Source organism: Arachis hypogaea, chromosome 2 (assembly GCF_003086295.3).
Source record: "Arachis hypogaea cultivar Tifrunner chromosome 2, arahy.Tifrunner.gnm2.J5K5, whole genome shotgun sequence".
In the NCBI taxonomy this organism is placed as follows: domain Eukaryota; kingdom Viridiplantae; phylum Streptophyta; class Magnoliopsida; order Fabales; family Fabaceae; genus Arachis; species Arachis hypogaea.
The window spans coordinates 10,791,104-10,818,421 of record NC_092037.1 but is presented as its reverse complement, the minus strand read 5'-3'; the positions used below and the strand labels follow the sequence as shown (position 1 = coordinate 10,818,421).

At 32.7% G+C, this 27,318-nt stretch overlaps 3 protein-coding genes across 3 annotated transcripts; 1 reads left to right on the top strand and 2 right to left on the bottom strand.

Annotated features, from left to right (window-relative positions):
* Positions 1 to 10,933: 10,933 nt before the first annotated feature.
* LOC112721599 (low affinity inorganic phosphate transporter 1-like) lies at positions 10,934 to 12,490 on the bottom strand. The gene has a single exon (XM_025772648.1). It carries the CDS (start codon positions 12,488 to 12,490, stop codon positions 10,934 to 10,936), a length of 1,557 nt encoding a protein of 518 aa, XP_025628433.1.
* A 1,287-nt stretch (positions 12,491 to 13,777) lies between these two features.
* On the top strand, positions 13,778 to 17,177 carry LOC112737305 (armadillo repeat-containing protein LFR). The gene is made up of 8 exons (XM_025787150.3): positions 13,778 to 14,116; positions 14,459 to 14,628; positions 14,770 to 14,912; positions 15,041 to 15,297; positions 15,875 to 15,980; positions 16,067 to 16,205; positions 16,298 to 16,425; positions 16,558 to 17,177. Exons 1-8 carry the CDS (start codon positions 13,921 to 13,923, stop codon positions 16,811 to 16,813), a joined length of 1,395 nt encoding a protein of 464 aa, XP_025642935.1. The 5' UTR covers positions 13,778 to 13,920; the 3' UTR covers positions 16,814 to 17,177.
* Positions 17,178 to 19,711: 2,534 nt separating this feature from the next.
* Positions 19,712 to 21,844, bottom strand: LOC112737298 (protein LIFEGUARD 2). Its single transcript, XM_025787138.2, has 4 exons — positions 21,357 to 21,844; positions 21,097 to 21,210; positions 20,357 to 20,514; positions 19,712 to 20,152 (listed from the first exon to the last, which is right to left on the bottom strand). The coding sequence occupies exons 1-4, from the start codon at positions 21,610 to 21,612 to the stop codon at positions 19,946 to 19,948; spliced, it is 735 nt and encodes a 244-aa protein (XP_025642923.1). The 5' UTR covers positions 21,613 to 21,844; the 3' UTR covers positions 19,712 to 19,945.
* Between the last annotated feature and the right edge of the window lie 5,474 nt (positions 21,845 to 27,318).

The window sequence follows — 27,318 nt, the reverse complement described above, 5'->3', positions numbered from 1 at the left end:
ATGGTAATACAACTCCACCATGCTCATCATCATCATCAGGGCCTAAAACAGTTGGAAAATGGTTAAAGGAAAGAAGAGAGAAAAAGAAAGAAGAGAACAGAACTCACAATGCTCAACTCTATGCATCCATCTCTGCAGCCGCGGCAGTTGCAGCTGTTACTGCGACCTTGTCTGCGAGCAACAGGGAGGATGAGAAGATGGGAAAGATAGACATGGCTGTGGCCTCAGCGGCAAAATTGGTTGCTGCTCAGTGTGTTGAGGCTGCAGAATCAAGAAGAGTGTTAAGGGTCAACAATTTTTGTGTTTTGTAATTATCAATTGGTTATCAATAGTATTTTTAATAGTGTGATATTACATCTATCGATAGACGATCACTTTTTTTTTTGTTATGATTAAGCGCTGAAAGAAAACATCTTGCTTCAGATTGGTTCTGCTGTTAATGTCAAATCTGATGATGATATTAATACTCTTACAGCTGCTGCTGCCACGGGTAGAATTTTAGAAACTTTTTTTCTATTATTTTTTATTTTTTTATAAAATACTAAAAACGTGATAAATTAAAAATAAAAATAAAAATATTTTCACAAAACAAACAAACCTTTATGTATAAGTTATTGATGTTAGCTAAAGTTGAGTGAATTTGAATGATCCTTACAAAACGTGATTGACTTAATCATTAAGAAAATGGAATGAACTAGGATTCGTTGTTAATAGTGCTGCTAGGGTGATCTTGGCTTGCTTATAATTGAAAAGAAAAAAGTGAAAATAGGCTCTCAATATCTAGGGAATCAAATGAACATATCTATATATATATATATATATATATATATATATATATATATATATATATATATATATATATATATATATATATATATGTTAGGTTTGTCTTTGACCCTTTTAGCTTAACTCTTGTTTTGTTATGGTAACTACTAGCTTAAGTTTTCAAGTTCTAAGCACAACACTAGTGAGTAGTGACCTTGTATTGGTGAATTGGAGAATATTCAATCCTTTGCAAATTTAACTGGAAAGTTGAAGAATAGATTAGAATAGTAGAAAGTTGGTAAATGGTTTCATTCATAAAGGAAGAAAAAGAGGAAGGAGAAGAATAAGAAAAAGAAGAAAAGATGATGTTGTCTTTTTAAGGAGTTATCAGTCTCAATTGAACATTTTAATGAGGGAATTATTTGTTTAAAGAAAAGTATAAGTAGACAATGAAAATATTAAACAATATAAACAATGGATATATTACTAAATGTACAGATGACTATTCTAATATTAAGATTTAGATAGATAATTTGAAGGTGTAGTGCGTTTTGATTTGATTGGTGGTTGTTTATGTTGTTCAAGAAAGTTATTGGTAAAGAGGAGTGTTAGGGAACAGCAATTTTTGTGATTTGTAACTATCAAGTAATCATCAATAATATTTTTAATAGTACGAGACTTCATCCAATGGTATCGAATTACTCAATTTTGTTTTGTTAGTTATATACTGGCCAGAATTTAATAAAATTACTGAGCTCCTAAACTTTTCCATTGGTAAATGGTTTCATTCATAAAAAAGAAAAAAGAAAAAAGAGAAGAATAAAAAAAAGGAGAAATAATGTTATCTTGGTAAGAAGTTAATTTATTAGTCTCAATTGAATATTTTAATAAGAAAATTATTTATCTAAATTCAATAATTAAATGACATATCAATATCTAATAGTAAATTTAACAAAAAGATCTAATTATCTAACAGAATACAGAAATAATGATTAAATATCGAATTATCCTTTTTTAATCATAAAAAATTGGATTGTATTTTTCGTAAAATAAACCGAAATTGGAATTGAGTTTAACCTTTTTTTTCAACAAAGGTCTAACATAAGGCCAGGTCTCTAAAATAAGTCATGCCAGAAAAATAGAGCCTCAAACAAATAATAGGACAAAGTTAGGCTAATCAAAATTTTTTTTCTTATGAAAAAAAAAAAAAGGCATAGCCTAGTCTGGCCTTTTAAATTGTGTTAGCCTAGCAATAACATGGAGCTTGATCAGTTGAATGATACCTAAATCTCTTTACCCTTATTGTCATATACATAACTACGGTTCAAGAAATTTTAAGATTATATATTTTTAAATTTTGACAACCTTTAAATTTTTTATGAATGACACTTATTTGTTAGATGTATTTTTTCATATTAATCTTAGAGTAAAGTATTAAATTGGTCATTTATGTTTAATTCTGTTTTAGTCCTTAATGTTTAAAGTGTTTTATTTGAATTAAAAAAAAATTTATTTAACATCAATTTAGTCCCACAGTAAGGTCAAACTTAAATAATTAACGTAATGTCCTATATAACAATAGTACAAGAATAAAATCGATAATCTGGAGAATAAGTACAAGCTCTAGAGGCACAAAATCAACCGTTGATGCATCAATACATTTATTTATTATTCTCTTTAGTTATAGAAAATATTTTATTTATATTATAAGAAAAATAATAAATAAATATATTGATGTATCAACTATTGATTTTGTGCCTCTAGAGTTTCTACTTGTTCTCCAGATTATCGATTTTGTTCTTGTACTGTTGTTATGTAGAATATTTCGTTAATTATTAAAGTTTGACCTCACTGTGGGACTAAATTGATGCTAAATAAAACATTTTTGAATTCAAATAAAACACTTTAAACCTTAAGGATCAAAACAGAATTACGCTCATAGATGACCAATTTAATACTTTACCCTTAATCTTACCTTTTGAAAAGGTATTTGTACTTTTTAAAAGCACAAGTTTCTCATTTTGTGTTAGATAAATAAAAAAGATCATGTGCTTGTACTTGCAGCTTTTAAAAAATTGCAATATTTTTTAAAACAACTAAGGTGGAGCTTTTCAAAGTTGAATTTTGCTTTTCAAAATTTAAAAAACTAATATAATCTCATATATTAACAAATTTTTAAATTTAACGCTTAAATTTATGTCTTTTATAGTATTTTTAAATTTTAAAAGAAAACCAAATGTAGTTATTATTGCTTGTATTTATTTAAAAATTAAAATTATTTTTAATTTGATTTACTAAATATAAATGCTACACTTTTTAAAAATAAAAAATTTACCATACTAAACCTAAATATGAGAACTACTTTATCATATATTTTGTGGGACTATGTTGTTATAATTTTTTTTAACAAAAGAAAAATCTCTAAATAAAATATTTAAAAAATAAAATTAATCTAATTTATCATTCAATTTTCAAAAAATGTCGAAACAATTACTTTAAATTTAATGTGGTAAAATAACTTTTAATGTATCCAAAATATAAATTAATTAGACAAAGTCATACCTTTTATAACCAAATTATAAAATACCTAGGTGAATAATTTATTTTTATAATTAAGTTAAACCAATTTTTTTTCTTCTTATGTCTCTTCTTTTTTTCTTTTTTTTTTAACTAAAATTTCAATCCCTTAATTTGACTAAACTAATTTAAGTGAACTTAATCACTAAAATAATATGATCATATAACATCACCATTTATAAAATACAAAAATAAAGTTACAGGGATATATATTAAATTTTTATTTTATTTTTATTCAATAATAACCAGATATATCATAAAAGAGTAATTTAAAGAGAGTTGAATAAAATATGAATAATTGCTGGAACCATTACCAAGAAGAAAAAGCGTAAGCAAAATTTATTTGCATTATAGAGACTTTTAGTACGAAATTTAACTACAGAGACCTAGTTAAAAATTTAATAATGTAACTAGAGTAAGTAAATAAACCTAATATATTTTTTTTCCTCTTAAAATTTGTAGATGTTGTGTTGCATGTGTGCACAAATTTAGCAGCATGGCCAGGGAGACATCTATTTGATGATGAAGAGAAAAGAAAGTACTTTGGATTGAAGACAGAATCAAGAGGGATTGTGGAGTTTGAATGCAGAAACCAAAGAGAATATGATATGTGGACTCAAGGTGTTTCTAGGCTTCTATCAATTGTTGCAGAGAGACAAAACAAAAAATGGGATTTGATTTGATTTCATCATCTATCTAAGATATTCTATAGCTACCTCTAATTCAAGCCATGTGTATTTAACTTGAATATCTAGGGAATCAAATCTTTGACCCTTTTAGCTTAACCCTTGTTTTGTTATGGTAACTACTAGCTTAAGTTTTCTGGTTCTAAGCACAACACTAGTGAGTAGTGACCTTGTATTGGTGAATTGGAGAATATTCAATCCTTTGCAAATTTAACTGGAGATTTGAAGCATGGCACCAATTCATACAAGTTAAGTTAACTAACATGATTTCTTTCCTTCTAAGAAATCAATAGATTCAGTATAGTTTGTGCTCCTCTGTGCCTCTCTTTGGCTTGCCTCTGATACGTAATGTCTCTGCTGGTATGTTATGAAGAATAGATTAGAACACTAGTAAGGTTGTACGTAATTTGGTTAATCCAAAAATTAAATTTGTTTTTGTTTAACTAAAAATTTAATTTTATTAAGTAATCAAATTAGTTTTATATGATAAAACTGATTATTAATCAATTAGAAAATTTAAAAATTGGTTTTTAACCAATTATAAAAATAAAAAATGATTTAAAAAATTCAGTTTATACTTAAAAAAATTGAATTAAAAAAAAGGGTTAAAAATTGGATTAAAACTAAAAAAAAATTAACATAAATACCTACTCCGTCCTCAAGGAGAATGAGAGAAGGAGAGAGCGGGGACGAGCGATTAAGGGTGAAACGGTGAGGAAGATGGCCATGCCATCCGAAGAGATAAGGGGGAGAGTGTGGGTGGGTGTGTATCCGGTGTTAAGGAGGGTTCTTCTCGAAAGGGGTTAGAAAAGCCATCCAAGGTCTCTTTTAGAGATAAAGTCATTGGTGCAGAAAAATCTCTAAGGCCTTTGCATTAGTAGGTCTTTATCTGGGGATGGTATCGCGACGGTAACAGGTAAGCTTCTTGTCCACCAAGTGTCAGTTTTACCAAGGAGGCAAAGAGCTGTCTAGCTGAACCTTATAAGAAAACCATCGTGATCAAGGTGCTGGATAAGCATTATGGCTACACAACTCTCATGCATAAGCTTCGGATAGTATGGCGCATCAAAGGAGGGTTTGATTTGTTGGATGTGGAGTTTGGATATTTTTTGGTTAAATTTGATATTGTTGCGGATCATGAGAAAATCATTCTTGGTGGCCCGTGGTTGATAGAAGGTCACTATGTTGCAGTAAAGTCATGGGATGTGGGTTTTAGGCCATGCAAAAAATCCTTTGGATCAACGCTGGTATGGATTCGAGTCTCGGGACTTTCAATTTGGTGCTACCAAGCAATGCTGCGAATTGCTTCTGCAATAGGGGTTCCGGTGAAAGTAGATTTGGCCACTAAACTTGCAGAAAGAGGAAAATATGCCCGAACTTGTGTTCAAATTAATCTTGAGTTGCCTGTAATCAAACATATTATAGTGGAGGGTGTGACTTATGAAGTGGAGTACGATAGTTTACAGTTGATTTGTGCTACTTGTGCACAGTATGGGCATGATAAATCGCTGTGCATGGAGAAGGAGTCCTTGGAAGGAAACGAAAATTCCTTTGGTGATGGAAAAATAATGAAGTCCCGACACTAGTGCCACACAACAATCATGAGATTCAAAAAGAGGCTGAATCAGAAGCTCGTGATTTGGGTGAGAATCCTCGTAATTTGGGTGAGAAATTAGGAGTTGTTAAAGGGAAGGATGTGGTTACGGAATCATTGGCTCCTCATGTGCCTGATGGTCATGTTAATGAGGCATGCATGGATGATGGAGAGGGCTGGCAATAAGTGCTGCGTAAGGGAAAATTCACAATGGGCCATGCATCAGGTTTGAAGGACCAAGATAGAAAGCAGCACAAGTATGGTTCGAGAAGGGTTCCAAGGCCCAATTTGCATGGTGATGGAGACAAATCAATTGGCATTAGGGTGGGGAAGCGAGAAAAACATGAAATTGCGCCATCTCCATCGCGTAGAACTCCTGCACATTGTGAAATTTCTCTACGGAAGCGTCCTCGGCCTTTCTCCCTGCAGAACTTGCCAGTTGATAAAAATGGTGGCACAACGGAGGAAACCTTAGTAGATAGAAGCATGACAGGTGCAGTGTCAGGGGGTCCGAATATGGCAATTATTGAGGATTAGAGTGTGCCAGTACCGCAGAACAAATCACCTATTGAGGTTGGTGATTATGTTTAGAGTTTATGTTCTTATTTATTCTGTCCCTATTATTTATGGATAGTTTAAATATGATTGTTTGGAATATTAGGGGTGCTTCTAATAAGTTAGCCCGGGTGCATTGTAAGGAACTTGTTAGAAAATTTAGACATATTTTTTTTATTGTGGTTGAAACTCACTCCCCTTTTCAGCATTTAAAATTATTTTGGAAAATGTTGGGGTATCACTCTGTTGGTATAATAGAAGCAGAGGGGCATAAGGGAGGTATTTGGTTTCTATCCTCTATGAAGAGTGTTTGTTGTAAGTTCATTGATGCTTTTGATCAGGGTGTTACTGTTGAGGTTCACTTTGATAATTTAATTTGGAGGTGTAGTGGTATTTATGGCAGTCCTCAATTTAATAAAAGGGTTCTCCTGTGGGATTATCTTGTTGCACAATCCATGATTTTTCAAAGACCTTGGATTGTTCTTGGTGATTTTAATGAAGTCAAATTTTCTCATGAATCTAAGGGCTGTTAATTTTCTCATCAAAGAGTAGACATGTTTGCTACTTCATTAGGGGATAGTGGTTTGTTTGATCTGAAGACTATTGGGAGGTGATTTTCTTGGTACAGGAGGGTGAAAAATTATGTTGATGTGGCAAAAAAGCTTGATCGAGTCTGTATAAATAGTAGTTGGTTATCTATCTTTCCAGAGGCTTATGCAGAAGTTTTAAATAGGCTTCAATCTGATCATTGTCCTATTCTGGTGCGTTGTAAAGGTCGTCCTCAGCCTAAAGGAAATCGACCTTTCCGATTTGTTGCTACTTGGGCTACTCATCCTGGGTATAGGGATATTGTGAACCAGTCATGGTAGTCTGATAATAGAGGAATTCATGGCAAGCTTTCGGAAGTATAGAAGAATTTACTAGAGTTTAACTCAAAGGTATTTGGTAACATTTTTGTTAAGAAATGTGAATTAGAGCAGCAGATTAATTATTTACAAAAGCATTTGGAAGTGGTGGATAGTATTTATTTGCGTCAGAAAGAGCAACAATTGCTTGATGATTATAATAATACTCTAGTGCAAGAAGAGCTCCTATGGTTCCAAAAATCCAGAGAGTAGTGGGTAAGGTTCGGGGATAGGAATACAAGATTCTTTCATATTCAAACTCTTGCGCGAAGGAAGCATAATAAGATTCATGGCCTTTTTCTCAAGGATGGAGTGTGGGAAACTGATCCAGCGGTTCTAAGTCAAGAAGCAGAGTCTTTCTATAAAAGCTTATTCTGTCATTTGGATGATGTTGATTTGGGTTGTCTTGGCGATGTGCCTCTTCCTTCTTTGAATGAGGAAGCTTGCAATAATCTTACGGCACCAGTTACTATGGAGGAAGTCAGAATAGCTGTTTTTCACATGAACTCTTTCAAAGCTCCGGGTCCTGATGGATTTCAAGCTTTATTCTTCAAAGAATATTGGGAGATCATTGGTCTTGATGTTTGGAAGATGGTTAAGCAGGCATTCTCCGGTGTTACTTTTGATCTGAGAATGATGGAGACTTTACTGGTTTTCATTCCAAAGGTTGAATCACCGGTATCTATGAAAGATTTCAGGCCGATTAGTCTCTGCAATGTAGTTTACAAGATCATCACGAAAGTCCTTGTTAATAGGCTTCGTCCTCATCTTGCGGAGATTGTTGGCCCGCTTCAAGGAGGATTTATTCCGGGACGAGGAACTCCTGATAACATCATTATTGCTCAAGAAGTCCTCTACTTTATGAAGAAGACTAAATCAAAGAAAGACACACTGGCCTTTAAGATTGATCTGGAGAAAGCTTATGACAGAGTTGACGGGAGGTTTTTAGCTCATACCCTTAAGAGCTTTGGTTTTCCTATTCCTACACTTAATTTGATTATGAATTGTGTCACTGCTTCTTCCTTATCTATTCTTTGGAATGGGAATTGTCTGAATGGCTTTACTCCTAGCCGAGGTCTTAGACAAGGAGACCCTATGTCACCCTATCTTTTTGTGTTGTGTATAGAGCGATTGGCATGCTTTATCAGTCACCAGGTTGATTTGGGCTTGTGGGAGCCAGTTGCTATTTCTAGAGGGGGACCAAGAATATCCCACTTAATGTTTGCGGATGACTTGCTTCTATTCTGTAAAGCTACAAAGAGACAAGTGCAAAATGTGATGTTAGTTTTAGAGACTTTTTGCAAAGCATCTGGGATGAAGATTAATGTGGAGAAGTCTAAAGCACTTTGCTCCAAGAATGTCTCAGTAACAAGGAAAGAGGTTTTCACTGGGGTATCCTCTATCAAATTTGTCCAGTACTTGAGCAAGTATCTTGGAGTTACCCTTAGCCATTCTAGGGTGACTCGTTCAGCTTTCAATGGTGTCCTGGATAAGATTCGGAGTAGGCTAGTAAGCTGGAAAGGGAGTTTACTCAATCGGGCTGGTAGACTCTACTTGGTTAATTCTGTTGCCGCCGCTATTCCCATGTACCAGATGCAGGTCTCTATTTTTCCCAAAGGAATCATTAGTAAATTGGAGTCTATGATGAGGAATTTTCTTTGGAAAGGACAAGTTAATGGAAGAGGATTGAATCTTGTTAGTTGGAAGGTACTGGTTACTCCAAAAAAATATGGAGGTTTGGGGATTAGAGATCCTTATTGTGTAAATATTGCTCTTCTTGGAAAGCTAGTTTGGACTTTTTTCCAGCAGCCAAATAAGCTATGGGTCCAATTATTGGATGCCAAATATCGATCATCTCTATATGACTGTTTTAGTTATCCTAAGAACAAGGACTCTCCCATTTGGAGTTGTCTTTGCAAGGCTTGGGAAGTGTTGAAGGATGTGTTTGCTTGGTGTATTGGAGATTTGAATCAGAATTTTTGGTTTTCTAGTTGGAGGAGAGAAGGATGGTTATCTAATGAGATGGATTATGTTCACATTTCTGATTCGAATCTTCAGATACAGGATATTTGGTCGTTTGGTAGGTGGTATTTGGATACTCTTTATTCTCCTTTATCTCAAAATCTGAAAGGTAATATTCTCTCTTACAATCCAAATGAACAAGCAGGTCCAGAAGTTGGTTGGTATTGGAGTGCCAAAGTCTATGACTCACGCAATGGTTACTTGTGGTTGTGTAAGCAGCTGTTTGGTTGGGAGGAGCAGGAGAATTGGTTTTGGCTTTGGCGTCAGCTTGTTCCGAAAAAGTATAAGTTTTTGGCTTGGTTGTGTCTTAAGGAGGCTCTTCCTACTGCAAGTTTTCGCTTTAGAAGAGGAATGTCGTCATCGGATAGGTGTCCAAGATGTCTTTCTAGCCAGGAATCGATTTTACATTGTATTCGGGATTGTCAAAAAGCTCAGCTTGTCTGGCATAGGTTGGATATTTCTTGTCATTCTTTGGATTTGAAGAACTGGTTCTTGTATCATAGCAGAGAGCATCCGTTCAAGTTCTTTTCGAGACTTTGGTGGATATGGCGAGTAAGGAACAATGACATCTTTAATCCCCATGAAACTTGGCCTCCGGAAAAAGTGATTTGTCTGGCATTAACTTCAGAAAAGGAGCTTAGGAATATTTTTGAATTACAACGTATGTCCCTTCCCTCTACTCTAAATGGTTTTTGGCATCCCCATCCATTGGTACTTTTAAGATTAATTGTGATGCTAGTTATTTTGGTTCGGGTGATAGTATTGGTTTTGCTTGTGTTATTAGAGATTGTAATGGGAACTGGCAAAGAGGGTGTTTGGGAATGATTAAGAGTAATAGTATTCTTCAAGGAGAATTGTTTGCTATTTGGAGAGGATATCTTTTAGCTTGGGATATGGGTCAACGAGGTGTTATTTGTGAGACGGATTGTGTGAAGCATTTAATCTTGTTACTCAAGATGATTTTGGGTTTATTGATCCATTGGTGCTCAAAATAAAAGATATCATGCATTGGAATTGGCGTGTTGACTTTCGTTTGATTATCAGAGATGCAAACACGGTGGCAGATACTATGGCAAAGATGGCGATGAAGTTACAACTTTCACATGTGGAGCTTCTTTCACCTTCGGAGGAGTTTAAGAGTAGTCTTAAACGGAATTGTCCCTCTATTTAAGCAATTCCTTGTTTTGTTTGTTTTTTTTTGTTTAATTTATTTCAGTCACAAAAAAAACTAATTTTTACAAAAAAAATCAGTTAATTAATTTGAAATAAGAGTTGTATAAAATTTTATTTTAATTTTGGTTAATCAGTTAAAAATTAATTTTTAAAATTTAATTTTAGTTAACCAATTTTTAATAATATAGATATAATTTTTAAAATTATTTTATTAAATTAGTTAGCTAAAATTTGGTTCTAATTTTTTATCTAATTAACTATATTTTGGATTTTAAATGTACACCTCTAAAAAACAGTAATAAATTGGTAAATGGTTTCATTTATAAAGGAGAAAAAGAGATTCATAATTATTAATTAAAGCTTAAACAACATTATTATTAAAAACACCGTTATTGAATAAACACCAATCAAATAAAAATATATTATATCTCTAAATTATTCACTTAAATCATAATATTAAAATAACCATTCATATATTTAGTGAAATAAACATTCAATATATTTATTATTCACATTATTTAATATTTTTATTATCTACCTATACTTTTTCTTAAAACTAAGACTCCATGATGTACTATAGCACCGTCTTAAAATCACATAGTAAAAGCTAATCAACCATGGATTTACAAGATTCATAATTATTAATTAATTAAAGCTTAAACAACATTATTATCCACAGCTTCAGCTTGTTGGTCCTCCTCAGTCTCACCAGACATTTCTTCTAGAGATTTTCCTTTGGATTCAGGAACCAAGAATGTGAAGAAGAAGCCACAGACGTTAACGACAGCCATGATGATAAGGGTGTTCCTGATGCCAATTCCGTTCTCAGCGTAAACAAATCCAAAAGCACCAACCATGGCTCCAGCTTTGCCTGCAGCTGCTGAGATGCCATGACATGTTGATCTGAGCCTAGCAGGGAAGATCTCGGCAGGGACCACAAAAGTGGTGGCATTGGGTCCAAAGTTGGCGAAGAAGAACGTCAATGAATACATGACAACAAAGCCAATTTGGTTTCCCTCCAAAGTCCAATGATGATAAGGTATTGCCAATGCAAACATGAAAACTGTCATGAAGAAGAACCCCATCAACTGAATGGAAAACCTCCCCACCCTATCAATGAGTGCCACTGTGAACCAATAACCTGGAACAGTGCTGCAAAGTGCAATCAAAGTCTGTGCTCTGGCAATCTTGTAAACCTCATCAATTGCGTTCATTGTCTTCGCGGGTGGGATCCAACCGATGGCAGTGAAGATATCTTTTTGGAACAGATTCTGGCTGTAGTAAGCAATATCCAAGAGGAACCAAGTTGTGGCGGTTCCAACAAGGTGAAGCCCATGCCGCTTAACAAACTCTCTCGAGAACAATCCAAAATCGTTGCCTCCTCCTGTTTCTTGCTGCTCAATCTTCTCTTCCTCTGCTTCAATCACAACCTCAAGAACCTTGGACATGTCCGAAGCTGCTTGCTTTGCGTTCTTCGCCACCAAGGCCGTGTACCTTGCTGTCTCCGGCATCTTCATCCTCCAATAGTACGTCGCAAGAGCGGGAAGCGCGCCAAACATCAAGATTATCCTCCAAACGTAATCGGCTTCTGGCACGGTGGACCCCACGTGGTCCAACTGAAACGCCGGAGCAGGGTGGAGTCCCTTGAAAATGGACGAAACTATGATCGCAACCATGCCACCTGCAAGGATTCCAAATCCTTGCATGGCAAAGACCGCCGCGATGAATGCTCCACGTGTCTTCTTGTTGGCGTACTCAGACATAATGGTTGCAGAGAGAGGATAGTCGCCGCCGATCCCAAACCCAAGCCAGAACCTAAAGAGGCAAAGAGTGACCATAACAGATTTAGGGTCTTTTCCAAAGGAGAGGCCGGAGGCAAGGGAACAAATAACCATGAGCATGAGTGTCATTCCGTAGACACGCTTCCTTCCCATCTTGTCGCCCAGCCAACCGAAGAATAGTTGGCCGGCCAGGGTGCCGCAGAATGCAACGCCATTGATGGCAGAGGAGACGTTGGACGGAAGAGACCCGGGGTTATCGGAGCCATCGTAGTAGTACAAGCGGCCAAGGAGCTTGGTGACAAGGGAGATGCAGAAGAGGTCATAGGCATCGGTAAAGAAACCCATCCCAGCTATCACAATGGCCGTGAAGTGGTACCATTGTGTCTTTGCAACATCCAATGCGTTCAGCACTTGCAATTGTTCCTTCGCCATCTTCTTCTGATCAGTAAGAAGTGAATGAAAGGAAACAAAAACAAGTGACGAAGAAAGATCATATATAGTGGTGTCTGTGTTTTTATTTTATTTTTATTTATTATCTTATTTTTTTTTAAGTAAAATTTATTTTGTTTATCTTTTTTTAATAGTTATACTTATCTTTTTTTGAAAGAATTATTTAAAGATTTTAATTATTTTATTTTATTTTAAAATTTAAAATTAATTTAATAATTAATATAAATAGATAGTATTATTTTTCATAAAACAACAACAATAATTTTTTTTATTTTTTCATAATTTTATTAATATATACAAAATGTGCACAAAATATTTTATCGAATTGGATCTTCCTAACCAGAGCTCTTAACAAGGATCATATATAATATAATTTTTAGACTTAAAAAAAATTACTACAAAAGCATTAAAAGTTAAAGTTTTGGATTTTCGATAAAAGTTTTCTAGTAAATTTAAAAATGGAAGAGATTTATTTATCAAGTTAATAACTAATGCCCTACAGATCAAAATTCTAATTAAAGATTTTGTGATACTTATTTAAGTGAATTAGTAAACTAACCACTAAATTATCTAATTTAATTTATAAGTTAGTTTTAATTAGTATTATAAGACTTGTTTGGGATATCATTCTCAAAAAATATTTTTTTAAATAATATTTTTTAAAAAAATCTTTTATAAAAATAAAATTAATTTTATGTTTATAATTTCATGTAAAAATTTTTTTTTATTTATCAATTGAATTTGGATAAAATAAGATAAAAGTATATTTTTATTAATTTTTTATATAAAAAATATTTTTTAAAAAAAAATTAAAAAAATATAAATTATAACTTCTCAAAAAAATATTTTTAAATATTTTTAATATTAAAAATTTACCAAACATACTAAAAAATAACTAAAATTTTATTTTATTAAAAAAATATTTTTGATCGATTTAAAGGCACCAAAAATAAATACGTAATCTTTGATGGTCAATTTTAATAATTTAGTAATAAAACACCATTTTTATTTTGCTAGCAAACCTTTTTATGTTATTAACTATGAATTTAATTTTGATGTACGGTGTAAAGTAATTTTATATATATATTAATTATATAATGTTATATTAATAAAAATAACTATTTTTTATATTGATCACATAAATAATTATCTAAAAAATAAATATCACGGCACGATTATATAAAATGCTATACATTGTCAAAATTAAATTCATTAACTATTAGCACAAATATATTTAGGCCTGCGTAACAGATTAACGGGCCTTGGCCCAATTGTTAGTCCAACCAATACTTGAACCAACTCGAAACCAAATCTCCAATCACATCCCTCTCCGACTCCCACTCTTCGAACCTATCTCCTGCACCGCCGCGATTTTGCCACCTTTCCACGGCCTCGTAGGCGGAAGAAAAGTGATGCAGAAGAGGGAACAGGGAAAGTCCGGTGGATCTTCCGGTGGCGGTTCGGCGCCGCCTGCTAAGAGAGGCCGCCCATTCGGCAGCGGTAGCAATAGTGCCGCGGCAGCAGCAATAGCCGCCGCCGCCGGTGATTCGGCGGCGGCTCCGTCAACCCTGCTTGGTCCTTCGCTTCACGTCCATAGCTCCTTTGCTGGTCCGTTCGTAGCTTCTTCTGATTTTCAAATTACGTGTGCTTCATCCTTTGTATTTTCAGCTAAAATTTCTTCTATTTTACCCTAGTTTGATTTTAGAGGAAGATTGAGCATTACTGTTAATGATTTCTTATCGTAGAACAAATTCTGGTTTCTTTTAGGTTCGAGATGTGCTTAGATTACCTTATTTTTAGTTCAAAATATCTTATAATTAAAACCTTTCTGATCTGAGTTCGCTGCTTTTGAGAAGTGAAAAAAAAAGGGGTTACAATTCAAAATGCGCTTATACAGGAAGTTATGTTGTGAGGGATTAAGGGTTTGTTGACTTCTGTATTCTTTTACAGATCAAAATAATAAAAGAATTGTTTTGGCTCTTCAAAGTGGTCTTAAGAGTGAGCTAACCTGGGCACTCAATACTCTTACATTGCTCTCCTTTAAAGAGAAGGATGACAGTCGCAAAGACGCCACTCCGCTGGCGAAGATTCCGGGTTTGCTTGATGCACTTCTTCAAGTTGTATGTGCTACCAATCTTGTTTTACTATACCACTTGCTTTGGTGTTATCTCCTTTTTCATAGAAATGCCTTGGAGAAGATTTGTTGATGCTCCTCAGTTCTTTGTTATGTTTATAGTTTGTGGTGTTATGAATTGAAACAGATAGATGATTGGCGTGACATAGCACTCCCAAAAGAACTAGTTAAGCCATCAAGGGTCAGATCTTTAGGTGCAAATTCTGTTGTAACTGGATTTGGGAATGAGTATCAGGCATTGGGCTCAACTGGAACTCCCCACCGCCCTGGGTAATTTGTTGTTCTTGAACATAATCTTTGCTTTCAAGTTTTAATTTTCCTTGGAGCATATGTTTTCTTTTTGGGGATGGGATGGTAGTGAAATTGAATATGATTGTAGGACAATTATGTTAATGCAGGTCAGCATCCGCCACTACTGGTACAGAATCAACACAGCAGAGTGGTGTGACAAAGTCACGTTTGTCAGAGTTGTGGTTTGATGAAGATAGTCTCTTTAATTTAGATGATGAAGGGCGAGCAGAAAAACAGCAGTGTGCTGTAGCTGCTTCAAATATCATCAGAAACTTCTCTTTCATGCCAGATAATGAAGTTATAATGGCCCAAAATCGTCATTGTTTGGAAACAGCCTTCCAATGTATAGAAGATCATATTGTAGGTGAGACTTGATGCTCGTAGAATATGACATGCTTGTTTTTCCATATATGGTTCTAGCAGTGATGGTACTTACATCATTAAGCATCACTTCTGTTTTTGTGTTTTTACAATGTTTTTTAGAAAATCCTTTTGCCCAAACCCAGATGTGGTGGGTGAACTTGGATGTGATTACGATATTGATGATGAAGGCGACACAACTTTTTACTATTATTATTTATTTTTCATAATATTTGTTTGTGTATAATTTGGAATGTCATGGCTAATGTAAATGGGAACTTGTTGATTACTTAGCTATCCTTTTTGACAAGTGACATCTAAATAGACAATACATAAGGTTCTTGATTCCGAACTGGGAGATAAAATGCTTCTCTGCACTAATTAAAGGCAGATAGGCCTTTTATTATGATAGCGCTTCTTCTGATGAAGTGTCACAAAAACACTTCGGGTTTTTAGTTTCCTAAGGATCTAATGTTATTGTTATTATTGAGTTCGTTTGACTTTATCATCAATTCATCTATTGCTTTTCTCAATAAAATTTGTATACTGTTTTGTTACAAAAATGTTCACTATGTTTATAGAGGATGAAGAACTTGTCACAAATGCTCTAGAGACAATTGTTAACTTGGCTCCACTTCTGGACCTTCGAATATTTAGCTCATCCAAGCCATCTTTTATTAAAATAACGTGAGTGATTTGATCTATTTTACTGTGCGTGCATGTCATTATATTCCTTTTTCTTACTGATTGATGAACTGTTGTATGCATTACAGAGAAAAACGTGCAGTTCAGGCCATCATGGGCATGCTGGAATCCACAGTCAAAGCCTGGCATTGTGCTGCTGCAGAATTACTTGGGCGTTTGATCATTAATCCTGACAATGAGCCATTCTTACTTCCATTCTTTCCACAGGTTAACATCTTTAATTCATGTTAATCTTGTTAATTTGTTTGATGCACCCAAATAATAGTAATAATAATTATTCAATTGATTGATTATGGCAGATACACAAGCGTTTAATTGATCTCATCAGTTTACCAGCATTAGATGCACAAGCAGCTGCTATTGGTGCACTGTATAACCTTGCTGAAGTTAATATGGACTGTAGGTTGAAGATTGCCAGTGAGAGATGGTGATTTCTTCAATACCAATTCTTGAATGAATATATATACAGATAAATTTATTGTAGAGTAATTTTCTATAAATGGTCACGAAGCTAGTGAATAAATTGTAGTGCTAACTGGTAAAATTTCCTCAAACTCAGGGCAATAGATCGATTGCTTAAAGTGATAAAGACACCGCATCCCGTTCCTGAAGTTTGCCGGAAAGCTGCAATGATATTGGAGAGTCTTGTCTCCGAGCCACAAAATAGAACCTTGTTGCTGGCGTATGAGAATGCTTTTGCCGAGATCCTTTTCATGGAAAGCAAATATTCAGATACTTTTGCAAGGATATTATATGAACTAACGTCTAGGCCAAATAACAGAGTGGCAATGGCTCGGGGAATCTGGGGCATGTAACTAGATTGTTCATCGGTGACATCACTCAGCTTCTGCAACTTGGGTATACCTTGAGTGTACTTGGAAGTTGTATGAATCAGATATTTATTGTACATTTCTGTTCAAGATTATTAGGTTTTAGTAGAACATTCTATGTTAGATGGGTGGATAGGAGCTTTTGTGGACAGAATTTTTAGACTTCTATCCATTGGTGGTGAGAGACAAAACAGAAATTGAATTTGATTTCAGCATCTAAGATGTTTTCTTGCTGCTTCTAATTAAAAGATTTGTATTTAGCTTGCATCTCTAGGAAATCAAATGAACATATGTATTGTCGAATATCTAAATCGCTAGAACTACGGGTTTGTTCGACCCTTTTAGTGTTTGGTGGGAGAGCTCGTTTTGATATCATTACTACTTGCTAGTTGCTAGCTATTCTAAAACTAACTCGAAGCAGTCGTTTGGAGAATATTCAAACATTTCCTAGTTGGCAGAACATGCAGGTACATACAAACTAGTACTACTTTTGATGAAACGAAGTATAATTTATTCACTTTATGATATTGATTAAGATTTAAGACCAGCGAAGTTTGGATTTCAGTTTACAGAGCCGCTTCTCGTCTCTCTTCCTTTTTGTTTAATGTACTTTGGTTTCTAATGTAACGGATAACTGGGTAAGTCAATTTGCCTTTAAGTTGATTTTTAAAGAAGCGAAAATTTAGTATTCTGCTGTCAACTTAAGTGGACCTTGGAAACTTTTAAGCTAATTCTCACGGATCATTCCCCTGATCATGCCACTGGCTGGTTTTGGAGGAGTGCAGTGTCAGGTAGTTATACGACCAAAGATGGATATATTTGGGTTTTAAAGAGTAAGGTCAACTGGAATCAGCAAGCTAATTGGAATTGGATTTGGCGTGGCCACTTACCGGAAAAAATAAAATTCTTCCTTTAGCCTTGTATTTATGATGCTCTTCCTAGCAGATTCGGATGTGTCCCTGCTGTGTTGGGAAACCCAAGACTGCAGCTCATTGTGTGTTGGAATGTCTGGAGGATCTTAATCTTTTCCCTTCATAACGATATTCAGATCCCTAACTCAAATCGGTGGCATTGGTGGATTTGGTGACATTGGAACTCGGAGGGTTTTTCATCATTCGGAGAGGTGTTCAAGAAATTCAGCTCTGCTATTACGGCATTCAAATCCGAGATGTGCCATTTGGGACTGTAAAGGATCTTAAGTAAAAGGATGTTATGGATCTATGCCTGTTTGGGCTGTTTATAGATGCGAGTTTGCGGTTTGGAGAGGTTTGGTTCTTGCTTGGGAGTGTGGATTTAAATCAGTTTGCTGCCAGATGGATAACATAGAAGCTTACCTAGCTATGCAGGATTTTGTTTCCCAAGCATGGAGATTAAGCAGATTTGATCCTGAAGATTAGAGTCTATTATTCAGGATTGGGAGATCAATTTGAGCTTTGTTTTAAGAGAGAAGAAAGGGAAAGGTGCTAATGGAAATTCCATGTATGTTGAGTGCTTGGAGCCTGGGAATACTATCCTCGAAGCTCTTAGGCGTGACCTCTTAGCTCCCTAAGCTGTGTTCTTTTTTTTCTTTTTCTTTTTGTTATTTTTCAGACAAAACAAAAAAAAAAACTAAACTTGCTTTACTTCAAAATCAACTATAGAAAAGTTATAGAAAAGTTAAAAGAGTAAGTAGTCAAATTAATTTCTAAAAGATTATTTATTTTCTATATTAATCTCTAAAAAAATTTATAATTAAATTTATTTTTTAAAAATTTTAAATTAGTCATATTAATCTTTACTAATTTGATTATTTACTCAAAGTCAAAATTAGAATCAACTCAGTTATAAAAAAAAGTATTGAATGTACGTTTTAATGCAGCTTGTGGCTTTGAACACACTCCAACATTATCGTGTCGACACTCGAACTTACTCAACCTCTTAAGATAAAACCAAGTCAGCGAAAGCTAAGAACACAAGAGAAATGAAATTTTAGTGAAAAGAACACTTTATTATCTAAATGTTTATTACAAATGACTCACACTCAAACTCTAACTCTCACTCCCTATTTATAGCCATTCACCTCCTCAATGGATGGTTAGAATTAAATCTAATGAATGATCTAGATTGATCATCTAAAACCTTCTCTACAAATATCTATCCTACTATATTTTTCTAAATACTTTTAAATTGTTCTATATTATTCTTTATATATCTACACTCTTGTAAAATATTCTACAATTTTTTAGAGTCTTCTAAAATCTTTTAAAGTATTTCGGAACTTTTTAAGGCATTCTAGAACGTTCCAAAATCATTTAAAACATTCTCAAACACTCTAAAAAATTATACAAATACTATTAAATCTAAAACATTATCAAACACTCTAAAAAACTATACAAATACTATTAAATCTAACCTTCTAAAATTTCCCTTCTAAAATTTCCCGTCATAAACTCTTCGGTTCCTTTTCTCTTCTTTTTTTGGGCTTTAGATAACATTTGTCAGCATAAAATTAAAATGCAATATGTACGTTAGATTCTTGGACACTAAGGAATAATGAGTGGGTTTCTTAGCCGAAAAAAAATCCACACACGTTAAGGAACACGATTTCTTTCCTTATACGAAATCCATAGACACAAACAAGGAAGCTTGTTATTTTAATAGACAATAACATGCCAAAAGGAGACATACTATACCGCTTGGCAACAAAGAAATATCTCTCGTTTGCTCTGAATAATACCGCCATTGTCCATTGAGCCCTATTTTTGAAACTTTTCAATATTGGATATACAAAGATGTCATTTATATTTAGCATTAGAATTACTATTTACTTGAATTGCTATCAGTTTATAGTAAGTATTAATTATTTTATAAAAATTAAATAGTTGCAAAGAACGAGCACAAATATTGCAAAATACAAATCATGAATTTATTTACAATTCAGTAAAATACATAATTTTATAAACAGTATTCAGTCTTGACAAATGTGTTTGATACAATGAACTTGCCAAAGCCACACATTTATTATCCAAAATAAGAATCCTATTTGTCCCCAAAAAATACCCTTTCCCATACACATGAAACATGTGCCAGGGAAATGGGTAAACAAAATAGTAGCACAGATGAAACAAATCATCGAGTTTAGCTCTCAGCAGCTCTGAAAATGCTTAGCAAAGAAAGGAAAAGATTGATGACATCCAAATATAATGAAACCGAAGCCCAAATGTATTCATCGTACGAGTATCTCTTGATAAGGTTGTCTGTGTCATATATGATGTAGCCACAGAATATAATTGATGCCAAGCATCCATAGATCATAACAGAGAGCTTACCCAGTGGGAAGAGAATCTGCAAAGAAAAAGAACACCGCATAAGAACTCAGCTCCAAAATGCAAAAGAAACCAAATTTTTTAGAACCATAATATGAATTTAATTTCTACATCCATTCATAGTAGATTGATACATCATCAAAACCATTAATGACCCTGTATCTTGAACGTCTTATAAAAACAGAAGCATTTGATTATCAAAATTAGTCTCCCATAGTTTTACCTGAATGAATGCAAAGACCATAAGAACGAGCACGGCGCCGAACAAGAAGGGACCAAGGAAGTTGAAATCATGGCCTCTCCTTGCAGCCCAGAATGTGTAGAGAGTCAAGGCAACCACCACCACAGTAGTCAATATGACAGACTCCAGAATCACTTTCCCTGTATCCAAAAAGCTAATCCCGTCAGAAGAAATTAAGGTCATAATAAGCAAATTCTAACCAGAAAATATAATTCAACTTGAACAATGAAAAGAACCAAATTCATCAGTCATCGCCCACCTACAATGAAAAGAACCAAGCAAAACAAACAAAAATCTTGGCGTAAACTAAATTTGCTAGGAGACCATTAGAATTTATTTTTTTTGGCCATCACTTAGCCAATTCTTTTAATCTAGTTCCATTAGTCTAGGAATCCAATAACATACTTTATCCCATACTTCTAAATATTGATGCCTAGCTCATGGCCAAAAACAATAAAAACAATAAATTCTGATGATGGTCCCCTAGCATTCCTCATGTCTTAAACTCTCACCATTCGAACTGGATACTCTGGTGTATATATTTCCACCATTGATTGTTTATAATTATAGCTTTATTTTTCTAGAGCAATTAAATCAATGGGAAAGATACCAACATGACAAGATTATGTTCATTTTGAAAAATGGACATGTTCAATAATCCTAATTCCTAGTACAATTATATGAAAAGAAAGGAATAGAAGACAAGAAGATCCAATCTTTACCGCTAGTAAAGGCACAAGTCAATCCAACAACGAAAGCAAGCGAAACAGTGAAAATTCCTAACAGCAAATAATTCACCGGATGCTTCTGGTAATAATAGTAAAGAGGACACAACGCTGCATTAAGTAAAAAAAAAATGTTAGAACAGATCAAACAAGAAAAAACCAAAAGAACCCAAAAAATAAGAAACCCCATAAACCCTAAAATTGGAACCCTAAATTTAGAAATGAAGTTAGTTAATTAATTAGGAACTACTACTCACTGATGAAGGGGACAAAGATGAGGACGATGTAGAGTGCCAAACCAGCACCGGTGCCGGCGAAGAAGAGTGCGATGGGATGGACGGAGACGACAACGGCGCCAACAGCGATCGTAGCGAGCAGCTGAAAGGCGATTATAATGTAGACCTTCCTAATGAAGGACCACCGAAGTTCGGGACTCTCGAGCATCATAGGGTACAGTGGTCTCGCTCCACCACCACTTTCTAAATCGGTTTTTCCGAACGGTTGGTTCCACATCTTCGCTGAAATCGTTCGAACACGGAAGGAAGGTTTTTCGATTCTGGGAGATTTTTCTTCTTTGTTTGTTTGTTTTATTTTCCGGAAAAATTTGTTGACTGGGAAAGTGAGGGAAAACGAAGAAGAAAGAGAATTGAATCTATGGAGATTGTGTTTGTGCCAACGCAAATCGATAAAAATGTTTCTCTATAAATATTATAAATAAACCGCACATGGGCCTCGTTGAATTGATTAACTAATTAATTAATTATACTTAGACAATAATTTAAGAGATTAATGATGATTAATCCTTTTTCATTTTATTCCCTCCGATAATATTTATTGGGAAAAAAGAAAACGAATTAAGAAAAATAAAAAATATAAATTAGACAAATAGATTAAAAAGTACACTACAATATTATCACAAATTATTAGTGCCTATTGATTTTTTTAATTTGTTAAATATATATAAAAATAATAAAGATAGAATTAGTTAAGATAATAAATTTTTATAAGTTAACTAAAAATGTTTTTAATTTAAATTTTGAAAATAATAAATGTATTAATTCTTCTCATATTTATATTATATATATATGGTATAAAAATATAGCTATAGATGTAAATTATAAAAAAATGACAATATATATATAGATAATAGTTTACTTCTATAATATTAGTTTTATTTTTATTTTAAACAGTAAATTTTTCAAAATTTTTAAAATTATTATTATTAAATTCAAAAAGAAATACTATTAAAAAATTACAAATTAGTAATTAATTAATTTTATTTTTTTTGGTAAATATTAATTAATTTTAATTAAGTAGGTAAGGAAACTAGGAAAGGGAAAATATTGAGAAAGTTCCCGAGAGATCGCTTCCCATTGGAGGATGAAGGATCGCCGCCATAAGCGACATGAACACGTGGGTGCTTTAAGCTTTGACACGTGTAAAAAGATAACATTTCTAGACTTTTCCAACGGTCAGATTCTAGTTATGGAGCGGGAAAAAAAAATAGAAGTAAATCACACCAAATGGCAAATGCACCTAAATAATTTTATGGTTAGCAAGAGTATATTTAAATTTTGTTATGAATAAAAATAATTTTAAATAATTTTAAAATGTGATAAAAATATTTAATATTAAATATGTATTATAAAAAATATTTTAAAAATTAAATTTTAATATTTTTTTGTAAATATAATTAAAAAATAGATATTTTTATTCTTAAAATTTAGTAATTTTTTATTAAATATATAATTTTGTGATTTTTTTATCAACAACTAATAATATTTTTAAAAAAAATAGAAATAAAATTTTTATTTCTTTTTTGAATATCTTTAAATATTTATCTAGATATTTCTATAAATTTTTGGATCAAATATATAAGTAAGTTATCAAATACAAAAGTTATTTATCATTTACAAAAAGAAATTATATTTTTTGAATATTTTTGTCGATTTTTTTTAATATTGGTTGCCAGTTAATGTAATGCATGATTATGATATAGTTGTGCGTTTTATTGTGATATTAGAGACAAGAAATAATTACTTCTCGCGATTTGTAGAAGTGATAAGAAGACCAAAAAAATAACAAAAAAGAAAAAACAGGGAGAACGATTAAAAATACGGTGAGACAATTTATGAAGGAGATTAAAAAATTTGAGTCTATTTTTAGTCGTTCTTTTTATTTCTTATTTTCTGTTATTTTTCCTTTTTCTTACTGTTGTCTGCAAATTGTGGGAATAAATTTCTATTAGTCTTTAATATCGTAGTAAAACACATAATTGCATCATAATTATGTATTACACCAAATATTATTTAATATTAAAAAAATTAATATATTTTTATCGTATTTTTAAATAATTAAAAATATTTTTGTCAATAATAAAATTTAAATATATTTTAGTCAATAATAAAATTATTTAAATATATTTTTAGTAATTTACCCAAAAAAAATATTCAAGTGAGCCACGGTTATTTTTGAGTTGAGAAGGAGCAGGTGTGCTCCGAACATATTTATTGTGGCTTTTTGTGTTGTCCATACATAAATTATTCAATTAAATGCCAGAAAGAAAAAGAAAATGAGGAGATGCTACGTTTTTAAGTTTTAACATGAATTGGGACACATGCAAGTAGTTGTGATTTGCGAATTTTAATATGGGTAAGTCTATGATGTCTTATATTATATTTAGTGTTTAATTTTTATTTAGTTTATTCTTAATAAATTTTAAATATTTAAATATTTTTTATTTTTATATTTTTAAATTAAAAGGTAATTATTTAATTTTTGTAGTAATTAAGTAATGATTTTAGACACTATAACAAATATTTTTTTATATTTTCAAAATAACTATGCACATTAAAATTTAATTATTTATATAAAATAAATAATAAAAAATAAAATATATATTAGGATAAAATATACTTTTATCTTTAAAATTTATGATTTTTTAAAATATTCAAATATTTAATTTCATTCAATTTTGATCATAACATTTTTAACTCATTTAATTTTAATCTTGACATTTTCAATTCATTCAATTTTGTTCCTAACGTTTTTTATTTGTGTCAAAATTATTTTTAAAAGTTTTTAATTTTGTTCCTAACATTTTACATAAAATTAACATCTAAGGATAATTTTGTACAAATAAAAATGTTAAAGGCAAAATTAAATACAACTAAACATTAGGGATATTTTTGAAAATAGAAACTCTTAGAAACTAATTATAGCATAAGCCAACTCAATTAATTCTTCTTTGTTTCTAATTTTAAAATTTTAGAAAATAAGAGTAGTGGGGAGTTAATTTATTTTATTTTTTTATCTAACTAGCATGTTATTTGTTCTGACCCAACCCAACCGTTGAAGGTTCACTGAGCGGTACGGCATGATGCCCTGTACGTACTCCAGTCTCCTCAACAGATCTTGTTATCTGGCGGAAGTTTCTAAAGGGTTGGGCCTTGGCACGAGGAAGGCCCACCCGAGAAGATAGGAATAAAAGAGAGGGACTTACCCTTTCTCAAAGTACGTCACTACAACTCTAATTAGCCGTCTCGTCGTACGGACTCTTACTTTGGTATTGGAGTGTCCTTGCATGTGACTCCACCCGCCGACCATCCGACGCCTTACATGCTCGATTCCTCATCTTGGCTCACGCATTCAGGTTCTGATCCTCACTTCCAACGACTTCTCCTCAACCGACTTGATGAACTCACGAACAATTTTTAACTAGTTGGCTATAATTGGCTATATCACAAGCTAGTTTCTTAATAAAATTCTTTTGAAAAAAATCGCAAATATTAAGAACAAAAAATATGTTTTACTCTAAAATTAAATATAACACATATTTTAATCATATATATTTATATTTATAGATGGTTATGGAACTATTAAAAATAAATATACACATATATTGCATGTTTTTCGATGATTAAGAAAGAGAACTAAAAAATAAGAATATAAAAGCATATTTGAATTCATAATTAAAAGAGTTTGATTTTTGTAGTTTTTTAATTTGATATTCTTTAACCAAAATTTTTTGAATTTTTATTTTAGGTTGAATAACAATTCACTAATGAAATAAGGGTTATAAAATGGTTTTGGATATTAAGAACTAAACTCCTAAAATTCTATTTTATATTTGATTATTGATTCCTATTAAACTCTAAGGTGTAAGTAAAATAGACTATTTAGTTTTATTTTTATTTAAATTCAAATAAAAAACAATAATAATTTATTCTATTTAACATTTATAACAATAAATAAAATTACCTATATATAAGTCATATAATAATATGAAATAGATAATATAATTATAATCAATATTTATAAATAAATTAAAAAATATAATTTTTTAATAATAAATATATAATTAATTGGTAATTAATTTTTTTATATTTATATAATATTTTTTATTCAAAAGGAATTCTTTGTTAAATATATCATTTAAATAATTATAAAAGGTAAATTTGATTTGATAATACCGTATAAAAAAATCATGCTAGTTATAGATGAAAATAAATTAAACTCGTTATATAAATAAATGGTGTAATATGTGTGTTCTGTTCAAAATTTAAAATGATTTGGCTCTCAATGTGAAACTATATTCTTAACGCATTAGCACATGCGAGAATGTGTGAGAATATTCCTATGGTGACTGGTGGGTACCTTCTAGTCTTCTCCCCAACTTTTTGGTCAACGTGGTTGTATCTATTTTATGGTAAGTAAATTACATTAGTATTTGATGGTTTTTAGTGGTAAAGAGAAGGGATGTTGAATTTTAGTTTTTTTTGCTTGATTATACTTGTTGGTTTTTGAAAAGATTTTTTTATTTTTGTCTCTTTTTTAGTCACGAGATTTTTCTTTTTGTCTCGTCATTTGGCACGAAATATTTTTAGTTTTATCTCCTGTGCAGTAGAAACAGAAATGGAATAGAAAAGAGAGAAAATTACACTCAAATATATCCTGGTTCTGCTGCTAAGTGCAGTGCAGCCTACATCCAGTCTCCATCACAACTATGATGGAATTTCACTATAATCTTCTTGATTATAAACTGTAAAGTGCTAACCCAACTTACAAGGAGATTCCCACAAAATCATGAAACACAACACAGATGCACAAAGGAACTCTAAGAACATCTATGATTTTTTTCTTTTAATTTTGTACTCTTTGCCTTTTTCCGCTCTATGACTTTTTCATACAAACCTCACTGTTTGCCTTTTTCCATGAGACTCGAGACATGACAAAATTAAACAGAAAAATACAAAACTGAATACATTGAAGGAGAAGAAAATCTGTAAGCTTAGGTAGCTCTGAGAATTCTGTGCCTTGCACTCTCACTGCTTACTTCTAACTCCTTGAATCAAACCGTGACTGTTCACCTTTTTTATAGAAGGGGGAAGCTTTCACAGTTGAAACAAAAACCAAGCTTAACTTCTTTTCCTTCACACATAACTGGTTTGGCCAGAGAGAGAAGAGGTAACCCATGCAAAACCCAACATGCAAATACCTCTAGTCCTTCCTTGATCATCATCCTACATCAATCCGAGCGCTCTATCCTTGGCTTGCTCTCCAATATGAAATTCTAGCCCTTGATGCTTCATGATGATGATGGCTTCATCTGCTCCAATCTCTGCCTCTTCCATCACGTAGCCACCCTAGCTACCTTCTATGGTGATTGAGTAGAATCAGAGACAAGTCATCCCTCCAAGATCTTCACCTTACTGGCCGAAATCTTCTTCAACCATTTTTGGAAGCCAAAATCTCATCACCATATCTTACCATAAGTGATAAGAATCTCAGCCACTACATTTTTTATGTTTTCTTACCATCATTGTGATGGTCTTTAGCTTGCTCCTAGCTTTATCTTAATAGCTTGCAAAAGCTTCCATGGTTGCTGTGATAGAAGTGACCGAAAATGAGAGAAGAGATGAGAGAGAAGATAAAGTAGAAATAAAAGCATGTAATGGATTAAATAAAGTAAAACAAGCTGAATTAATTTTTACTCCCCTTTCTTTCTTGGTGGCGTATGGCATGAATGAGCCATCAAATCAATTGTATAATCTCTCTCATGTTTTCAATGCAAGTATTAACACTTCTTAGGGTGTGTTTGGCAAACACGTTGGGGAGGAGAGAAGCCCGTTTGAACTTCTTGAAAGTTTCACTTTGATGTTTGGCAAATTTTATCTTTGTGAACGCAGAATTGATTCTGCCTCTGAACTCACGTTTAGG

Coding starts and splice junctions, on each gene's coding strand:
- LOC112737298 (XM_025787138.2), bottom strand. CDS start 21,612: ATGTGGAACCAACCGTTCGGAAAAACCGATTTAGAAAGTGGTGGTGGA. Junction 21,211..21,356: donor CATCTTTGTCCCCTTCATCA/GTGAGTAGTAGT, acceptor TACTTAATGCAG/CGTTGTGTCCTCTTTACTAT. Junction 20,515..21,096: donor GACTTGTGCCTTTACTAGCG/GTAAAGATTGGA, acceptor TTTTGGATACAG/GGAAAGTGATTCTGGAGTCT.
- LOC112737305 (XM_025787150.3), top strand. CDS start 13,921: ATGCAGAAGAGGGAACAGGGAAAGTCCGGTGGATCTTCCGGTGGCGGT. Junction 15,981..16,066: donor CCATCTTTTATTAAAATAAC/GTGAGTGATTTG, acceptor TATGCATTACAG/AGAAAAACGTGCAGTTCAGG. Junction 16,206..16,297: donor TACTTCCATTCTTTCCACAG/GTTAACATCTTT, acceptor TGATTATGGCAG/ATACACAAGCGTTTAATTGA.
- LOC112721599 (XM_025772648.1), bottom strand. CDS start 12,490: ATGGCGAAGGAACAATTGCAAGTGCTGAACGCATTGGATGTTGCAAAG.